This window comes from Ailuropoda melanoleuca, chromosome 10 (assembly GCF_002007445.2).
Source record: "Ailuropoda melanoleuca isolate Jingjing chromosome 10, ASM200744v2, whole genome shotgun sequence".
Lineage (NCBI taxonomy): Eukaryota > Metazoa > Chordata > Mammalia > Carnivora > Ursidae > Ailuropoda > Ailuropoda melanoleuca.
Genome location: NC_048227.1, coordinates 22530713 through 22540834, shown reverse-complemented (window position 1 = coordinate 22540834; position 10122 = coordinate 22530713). Strand labels below are relative to the sequence as shown.

The following is a 10122-nucleotide window of genomic DNA, read 5'->3' as shown; positions in this document are numbered from 1 at the left end:
GGGGAATGAAACATGAGAGACTATGGACTATGAGAAACAAGCTGAGGGCCTCAGAGGGGAGGGGGGTGGGGTTTTGGGATAGACTGGTGATGGGTATTAAGGAGGGCACATATTGCATGGTGCACTGGGTGTTATACGCAACTAATTAAGCATCAAACTTTACATCGGAATCCAGGGATGTACTATATGGTGACTAACATAATATAATAAAAAATCATTAAAAAAAAAAACAAAAAACAAAAACCTATGGGACACTGCAAAGGCAGTCCTAAGGGGAAAATACATAGCCATCCAAGCCTCACTCAAATGAATAAAAAATCTAAAATGCAGTTTTTATATTCTCACCTCAAGAAGCTGGAACAGCAACAGAGGAACAGGCCTAATCCACACACGAGATAGCAGTTGATCAAGATTAGGGCAGAGATCAATGAATTAGAAATCAGGAGCACAGTAGAGCAGATCAACAGAACTAGAAGGTGGTTCTTTTAAAGATTAAATAAAATTGACAAACCACTGGCAAGACTTATTCAAAAGAATAGAGAAATGACCCAAATTAATGAAATTATGAATGAAAAGGGAGAGGTCACAATCAACACCAATGAAATAGGAAGGATTATTATAAACTTTTATCAGTGCAATACTCTTTCTGTATAAGGCAGTTCCTGGGAGCCAGTTTAGGTAATGAGGGAGTTAAGTTAGGGGGTAATCACTTACAGTTTTGTTTTGTTTTGTTTTGTTTTTTGTAAGATTTTATTTATTTGTCTCAGAGAGAGAGAGAGCATGAGCATAAGCAGGGGGAGTGGCAGGCAGAGGGAGAGGCAGGCTCCCCACTGAGCAGGGAACCTGATACAGAACTCGATGCCAGGACCCTGGGATCATTACCTGAGCCGAAGGCAGATGCTTAACCAACTGAGCCACCCAGGCATCCCCGCTTGCTGTTTAAATAGCAACTTTTTGCTTCCCACTCAGTGTGCTAATAGCTGTTTCTAACAAAAAAAAAAGCAGTTCTTACAAGGTACTATTTCTGATTTCTTCATTATATGTAACCTTTGTAAATGAATCGTGTGAAACTATAAAATTAGCAAATGTCTTGAAATCTGTATATAAAACATACATTAACTCTAATTTCAAATTCATGTATTTGTGTAGCACTCAACCTTTACAAAGAAAAGCGGCTCCAAAAGGAACCTGCTCCTGTTTCCCTTTGTACCCACCTCACACCCTGATTTTAATTGTCTTGGTCATGGACCTTTCCAAGAAGAGATTTTATATTTCAGCCCCATAGGCAGTTGTCAGAAAACCCTGCTTTCCTCTGTTTGAAGGTGTTAAGTCCTACTGATGTTGGTGCATCCCTTCTAATATTTTCACAGCTTCAGGAAGCACGTCCTCTGGTTGCCTATCTTCATCTTCATTTAAAGCTGCTGCCACTGAAAGTCTTGTGGAGCAAGAATTGGAAGTTTCTTTAGTTTGGGTGTACTTGATCCAAGTTGGATGAATATGGCTAATGCTTGCTTTCTTTATCATCAGGCTCCCATACCCAAACTTGGAGGTCTGTATGGGCTCTGTTTAGAGGTCTGCAGCTTCTCATTCAGCTGGTCACCTCTCAGCACTGTGACTGAACTTTCCCGTTATTCCACAGGCTGTAGCTAGCTGTGGCTTCTTAGGCTTCTCCTCTCTCCCACCTTCCTGCCCATCATCCTCGCGTCACAGCCTCCTCTCTAGCCACACCAAGGACTCTGGCATTTCTTTTTTATTCTTTCTTAGAATTTCTGTCTCTCTGCATACATTATCCGTCTGGTCTTGCATGTTGTATACTTCTTCCATTAAAGCATTTGCCATGTTAATCTGTTTTTTAAAACTCCTGGTCGAATAATCCTAACATCTTTGTCCTGTCGAAGTCTAATTCAGATGCTTGTTCACTCTCTTCAAACTGTGTTCTTTGCCCTTCAGTATGCCTTGTAATTTTTTGTTAAAAGATGGATATGGGGGGCACCAGTGTGCTCAGTCAGTTAAGTGTCTGACTCCTGATTTCGGCTCAGGTCATGATCTTGGGATCCTGAGATCAAGCCCCCCCATTGGGCTCTATGCCTAGCAGGGAGTCTGCTTGGGATTCTCTCTCTCCCTTTGCCTTTCCTGCTCATGTTCTTTCTCTCTCACTCTCAAATAAAATTAATTAATTAATTAAAATAAAATCTTTTTTTTTTTTTAAGATTTTATTTATTTATTTGACAGAGATAGAGACAGCCAGCGAGAGAGGGAACACAAGCAGGGGGAGTGGGAGAGGAAGAAGCAGGCTCACAGCAGAGGAGCCTGATGTGGGTCGAACCCATAACGCCGGGATCACGCCCTGAGCCGAAGGCAGACGCTTAACCGCTGTGCCACCCAGGCGCCCCTAAAATAAAATCTTTTTTAAAAAGTGAATAAGAGGTATTGGGTAAAAGGAGCCAAAGTAAATAGGCCTTTAGTGATGTAGAGGTAAGGTGCATGGTCCTATGACTAGGCCTCAGTCACTTGATAAGCTTGTACCCTTAGACTATGAACTTCATCAGTGCTTCTCAGTTTTTGGCCCTGCTTAGATGGGACAGGATGGCCAGAGGGGGCTAGAGTTAGGTATTTCACTTCCCCTAGGTAAGTTAGGCTCTGGTAAAATAGTTTCTCATGAAGGAAGGCCTAATTAGGAATGGAATACTCAGGTACATTTCAAAATGGCTCTTTTTCCCTGTCTAGAATTATGAGGGGATTTTTCTCTTGATATTCACTGTGAGGAACTGGCAGGTCTCCCGAAGGTAAAACTCGCAAAAGCTTGGGGACCCCTCAGTGACTTGATCCCCTGGAGTTTTTAACCCTCAGACTTGTCTACCCTGGGCCTTGGCAATTCATTTGTTATAGTTCAGGTTTTCCTACCCCAGGTCTGGTTCCCTTGGAGGTTCCTGCTCAGTGTTTCTGTTTCATTAAATTCTCTGTGTCTGCCTGTCTGTCTCTCCAGTTGTGGGGGCAGTGGTGTGCCCTGTGACCTCATATCTGTAATGGATCTGAGAAGCATGGGTGATTTTTCAGTTCCCCTTTTTACTTCTTGTTAGGATGGAGTGGTCTCCTGAGCTCCTTACATGCCAGACCAGAAACTAGAAGCCAAACCTTACTTTCTATTGACAAATGTATTTCCAACTTTATATATCTTGCTGGTTATTTCAGTGGAGATTTGCATTAAAGAGAATGGAGGATAGTGTCACCATCCCAACCAGTAGGTCTGTGTATGGCTTTAAAGCTTACTTTATGGACTTTTTGTGACTGTTTATTTTTGTTTCTGTCACTACTAACTGTTTTAAAATTTTTTTTATTATATTATGTTAGTCACTACTAACTTTTAGTTGAGTTTGGCTGTAGGAAGAGACAAATTGTATCATTACTTACTTTATTATCTTCTTGGACAGCCTGAATTCCAATCAGCAAATAACAAATAGTACCTGTCTCCAGAGAATACCAGTACATTCTTGTTGTTTAATGATGAAGCAGCTAGATAACTTTGTTCTCGTCACAGTTGGGTGCCTCAAGTAACTGTCCGCTATTATGTTTCAGAATATGGTGTCCAGTGGGATAACATCCTGTCACCAGTGAACCCAGATGATGACCTTACTTTTGCTCATATTATTGGAATGCTTTTATTTGATGCTTTCTTGTTTGGCCTTATGACCTGGTATATAGATGCTGTCTTTCCAGGGAAGTATGGTGTACCCAAGCCATGGTATTTCTTTGTGCAGGTAAGTTCTAATGATTCTATTATTGAGAGAAACCTCAGTTCTTATGTATTTAGTTTGTCAAACAGTGAGCATTATTACCTTGAACTCCCTCCCTGTGGTGCTCCAGTATTATGGTACTAATACAGTTTTTATTCTTTCTAAACTAAAGCCATTGCAAGTTAACTTTGTGATATGTATAATAGAATCAAATGGCTTTCTACAGAAAAAAAAAATCTCCATCTGAATGAATATGTGGTGGGGTCCTTAGATCCTAGTGAGGAGGAGATGAATTGTGTCTCATATCTGTTTTATCACCATCTGTTTTTTTCCACTCTTTTTTTTTTTAAAGATTTTATTTTTATTTATTCGACAGAGATAGAGACAGCCAGTGAGAGAGGGAACACAAGCAGGGGGAGTGGGAGAGGAAGAAGCAGGCTCATAGTGGAGGAGCCTGATATGGGGCTTGATCCCATAACGCCGGGATCACGCCCTGAGCCGAAGGCAGATGCTTAACCGCTGTGCCACCCAGGCACCCCTGCTTTTTCCCACTCTTAGCCCAAATTACTTAGACTCAAAGCCATAGCAAAGTGGGGAGCATCTCTATCTTAGTCTATTTTCAGTCTCCTTTTTTTATTGTTCTATGGTTCAAAGCAAGTGGTTGCTTTAGTCTCAGAAATCCTTTATAACTCCTAAAAATTATTGAGTACCCTGAAGAGCCGTGGTCAGTATGGGTTTTATCTATCAATATTAACCATATTTGGAAATTAAAGCAGAAATTTTAAAAATATTTATCAACCTATTTAAATATATCACTAATAAACCCATTGCATGTTGAAGTCAACATTGGTGATGAATAGCTTTTTTTTCAAAATTTAAAACTATTAGAAGAGTGGCTTGGTTTATATTTTTTTCAAATATCTCTAACATTTACTTAATAAAAGAAACCAGATTCTCATTGGAGACTGTATATCTGGCTCTGCATTTTAATCTTTTGCTTTTTTTTTTTTTTTGCTTAAAATATACGGAGAAAATACAGCCTTATGCAAGTATGTAGTTGAAAAATGGTGGAGTATTTCAGTAACCTTTTAAACAAATTTGGGTATCGTTTGGTACTTCACCAAAACTCAATTAATGATAATTTCCTAGCAGTTAGTTGAAGTTTGGAATCTTAACACACATTAACAAACATTTCTTATTCTGTTTCATAATAATATTCATTGGTGTATCTTGCGATTTGAGTACATCTTTAACCATGCATAAATTTGTAACATCATATTTTGGTTATTTGAAAAATACTGGTTCACTGATACATACCTTCCAAGTGATGACCCATCTCATCATACATTATCAAAGCATCACATTTATTAATATCAACATGATGTTATAATAATTTTTAAGAATTGTAAATTTGTCATACAATAGTGAATATCAGTGTTTCAAAATTCTAGTTTTCACTTAAAAGTTCCAGTTTTACCATTAACAGCAAATATTGTCAGTTCTTTTCTTTGAAATAGTGAGTGACACCTCTTCATTAATTTTCAAGAAAAATTCTGCTAAATATCCAAGTCTAAAGAATGATAATTTTTAGGTCAGTCATTCTTTCAAAAAAATGGTATTCCATGAAAAAGTGGCTAGTTCACAACTCAGTGAAACAAGTAATTTTTCTCAGAGCTTCCATTATATTTTCATTTGCTATAGAAATGCTTTATTCGTATTTCCCACTTCATCACACAGAATATTTAAAAAATCATATTCAGGGAATGAAACTTAAAAACTTATTTTACTTTTTCATAAAAGACACAATTAACTGAAATAGATTTATTTATTTGTTTGTTTATTTGTTTGTTTTTTACTGTGTCTAGTGGTGAAGAAGATGGTGACTGCTTAGTAGTTTTATGTTACTAATTTGATTTGTGTTAAAGCACTAGGCATTTTACTTAACATTGCTTTTACACCACCAATGAAAATATCAATGCAGTAGAAAGATGAATAATGTATTTTTACTTTTTTATTTTTATTTTTTATAATAATTTTGTATTATGTTATGTTAGTCACCATACAGTAAATCCTTAGTTTTTGATGTAATGTTCCATGATTCATTATTTGCATATAACACCCAGTGCAACATGCGATACATGCCCTCCTTAATACCCATCACTGGCCTATCCCATTCCCCCATCCCCCTCCCCTCTGAAGCCCTCAGTTTGTTTCCCAGAGTCCATAGTCTCTCATGGTTCATTCCCCCTTCTGTTTACCCCCCCTTCATTCTTCCCTTCCTTCTCCTACCGATCTTCCTACTTCTTATGTTCCATAAATGAGTGAAACCATATGATAATTGCCTTTCTCTGCTTGACTCATTTCACTTAGCATAATCTCCTCCAGTCTTGTCCATGTTGCTGCAAATGTTGAGAAATCATTTTTTCTGATGGCTGAGTAATATTCCATTGTATATATGGACCACATCTTCTTAATCCAGTCATCTGTTGAAGGGCATCTCGGCTCCTTCCATGATTTAGCTATTGTGGACAATGCTGCTATGAACATTGGGGTGCATATTGCCCTTCTCTTCACTACGTCTGTATCTTTGGGGTAAATACCCAGTAGTGCAATGGCTGGATCATAGGATAGCTCAATTTTTAACTTTTTAAGGGACCTCCACACATTTAAAAGTATTTTTATGAAAAAGAATTTTGAACTCACAGACTCATTGAAAATGTGTTAGGAATCTCCAGGGGTCTATCTGTATACTGCATATCCATATAAAGACACTTGACATAGAGTGATAAGAATGCTTTTCAATGAGCCATTTTATTTATTTAATTTATTTATTTTTTCCAGGAGACAAATAGTTTCTTTCGTGAATTTGTTATAATTTAAAAGATAACAGTATAAAACACTGGATACAGTGCTTGATAAGAAAAGGGTCAAGGCTTTGGTCATTTATTATTATGCTTATTTTTGCTTATCTTTTTTTTGAATTTGGATTGGAATTTTATTGAGCCTTTAGAACAGTTTACAAGGAATTGACAACAATATTGAGTCTTCTAATCCATAAACATAGTAAATCTTTCCATTTTTTAGATCTTTTCTTTTTCTTTAGTATTTTGTGGTTTCCAGCAGATAGATCTTACATATATTTTATTAGATTTATGTACAAGTATTTCTTATAGATTTTTTATTATGTTATATTAGTCACCATACAGTACTTCATTAGTTTTTGATGTAGTGTTCCATGATTCATTGTTTCCTTATAACACCCAGTGCTCATTGCAATATGTGCCCTATGTTCTCCTCTATGATTTTGATGGATTCCTGTCTCACATCAAGATCTTTCATCCATTTAGAGTTTATCTTTGTGTGTGGTGTAAGAGAATGTTTGAATTTCATTCTTCTGTATATGGCTGTCCAATTTTCCCAGCACCATTTATTGAAGAGACTGTCTTTTTTCCATTGGATGTTTTTTCCTGCTTTGTCAAAATTAGTTGACCATAGAGTTTAGGGTCCATTTCTGGGTTCTCTATTCTGTTCCATTGATCTATGTGTCTGTTTTTGTGCTAGTACCATGCTGTCTTGGTGATCACAGCTTTGTAGTATAGCTTGAAATCAGGCAGTGTGATTCCCCCAGCTTTGTTTTTCTTTTTCAACATTTCCTTAATGATTTGGGACCTTTTCTGGTTCCATACAAATTTTAGAATTGTTTGTTCCAGCTCTTTGAAAAATACCATTGGTATTTTAATAGGGATGGCATTGAACGTATAGATTTCTCTGGGCAGCATAGACATTTTCACAAGTTTATTCTTCCAATCCATGAACATGGAATGTTTTTCCATCTTTTTGTGTCTTCTTCAATTTCTTTCATAAGTGTTCTATAGTTTCTAGAGTATAAATCCCTTACCTCCTTGGTTAGGTTTATTCCAAGGTATCTTATGGCTTTTGGTGCCTTTGTAAATGGAATCAATTCTCTAATTTCTCTTTCTTCAGTCTCATTGTTAGTGTATAGAAAAGCAACTGATTTCTGTGCATTGATTTTGTATCCTGCCACATTACTGAATTGCTGTATGAGTTCTAGTAATTTGGTGGTGGAGTCTTTTGGCTTTTCCAAGTAAAATATCATGTCATCTATTAAGAGAGAGAGTTTGACTTCTTCTTAGCCAATTTAAATACATTTTATTTCTTTTTGTCATCTGATTGCTGATGCTAGGACTTCTAGCACTCTGTTGAACAATAGTGGTGAGAATGGGCATCGCTGTCATGTTCCTGATCTTAAGGGAAAAGCTCTCAGCTTTTCCCCATTGAGAATGATATTCACTGTGGGCTTTGCATAGATGGTTTTTCTGATATTGAGGAATATTCCCTCTATCCCTATACTCTGAAGAGTTTTAATCAGGAGAGGATGCTGTATTTTCTCAAATGCTGTTTCTGCATCAATTGAGAGGATCATATGGTTCTTGTCTCTTCTGTTATTAATGTGTTCTATCACATTGATTGATTTGTGAATGTGAACCATCCTTGCATCCAGGCATAAATCCTACCTGATCGTGGTGGATAATCCTTTTAGTGTACTGTTTGATCCTATTGGCTTAGGATCTTGAGAATTTTGGCATCCATATTCATCAGGGATATTGGTCTGTAATTCTCCTTTTTTTTTTTTATAAAGGTTTTATTTATTTATTCGACAGAGATAGAGACAGCCAGCGAGAGAGAGAACACAAGCAGGGGGAGTGGGAGAGGAAGAAGCAGGCTCACAGCAGAAGAGCCTGATGGGGCTCGATCCCAGAATGCCGGGATCACGCCCTGAGCCGAAGGCAGACGCCCAACCGCTGTGCCACCCAGGCGCCCCTGTAATTCTCCTTTTTGATGGGGTCTTTGCCTGGTTTGAGGATCAAGGTAATGCTGGCTTCATAGAATGAGTTTGGATGTTTTCCTTCTGTTTCTATTTTCTTAAGGAGCTTCAGTAGAATAGGTATTATTTCTTCTTTAAATGTTTGGTAGAATTCCCCTGGGAATCCAGCAGTCCCTGGACTCTTGTTTTTTGGGAGGTTTTGATTACTGCTTCAATTTCATTACTGGTTAGTCTATTCAGATTGCCAGTTTCTTCCTGTTTCAGTCTTGGTAGTTTATAGGTTTCTAGGAAGGCATCAATTTCTTCCAGGTTGCTTAACTTATTGGCATATAGTTGCTGATAATAATTCCTGATAATTGTTTCTATTTCCTTGGTGTTAGTCATGATCTCTCCCCTTTCATTCATAATTTTATTAATTTGGGTCCTTTCTCTTTTCTTTTGGATAAGTCTGGCCAGTGGTTTATCGATCTTATTAATTCTTTCAAAGAACCAGCTTCTAGTTTCCTTGATTTGCTTTACTGTATTTCTGGTTTCTAATGCATTGATCTCTGCTGTAATCTTTATTATTTCTCTTCTCCTGCTTGGTTTAGGTTTTATTTGTTGTTCTTTCTCCAGTTCCTTAAGGTGTAAGGTTAGCTTGTGTATTCGGGATTTTTCTATTTTTTTTTTGTGTGAGGCTTGGATGGCTCTGAATTTCTCCCTTAGGACTGCCTTTGCAGTAACCCATAGGTTTTGAACCAATGTGTTTTCATTCTCATTGGTTTCCATGAATTGTTTAAGTTCTTCTTTAATTTCCTGGTTGACCCAAACATTTTTAAGCAGGATGGTCCAAGCATTTGAATTCCAAGCGTTTGAATTCCTTCCAAATTTTTTCTTGTAATGAAGTTCCAGTTTCAAAGCATTGTGGTCTGAGAATATGCAGGGAATAATCTCAATCTTTTGGTATCAGCTGAGACCTGATTTGTGACCCAGTATGTGGTCTATTCTGGAGAAAGTTCCATGTGCGTTCAAGAAGAATGAGTATTCTGTTGTTTTAGAGTGGAATGTTCTGTATATATCTATGAAGTCCATCTGGCCCAGTGTGTCATTCAGAGCTCTTGTTTCTTTGTTGGTCTTCTGCTCACACGATCTGTCTATTGCTGAGAGTGGAGTGTTGAGGTCTCCTACTATTAAAGTATTATTATCAATATGTTTGTTTATTTTGGTTAATAGTTGGCTTATGTAGTTGGCTGCTCCCATGTTGGGGGCATAGATATTTACAATTGTTAGATCTTCTTATTGGATAGACCCTTTAAGAATGATATAGTATCCTTCTGTATCTCTTACTACAGTCTTTAGCTTAAAATCTAATTTGCCTGATATGAGAATTGCTACCCCAGCTTTCTTTTGAGGTCCGTTGGCATGAAAAATGGTTCTCCATGCCCTCACTTTCAGTCTGGAGGAATCTTTAGGTTCAAAATGAGTCTCTTGTAGACAACATATGGATGGGTCATGTCTTTTTTATCCAATCTGCAACCCTGTGCTGTTTCATGGGAGCATTTA

General features: G+C 37.5%; 1 protein-coding gene across 1 annotated transcript in view; it reads left to right on the top strand.

Moving 5' to 3' along the window:
- LOC100463697 (ATP-binding cassette sub-family A member 3-like) overlaps positions 1-10122 on the top strand; it is a 156193-nt gene that overhangs the window by 43068 nt on the left and 103003 nt on the right. Inside the window, exon 9 of the mRNA XM_034669566.1 lies at positions 3577-3758. Coding sequence (XP_034525457.1) covers positions 3577-3758 — 182 coding nt within the window. The remainder of the gene's footprint in view (positions 1-3576; positions 3759-10122) is intronic.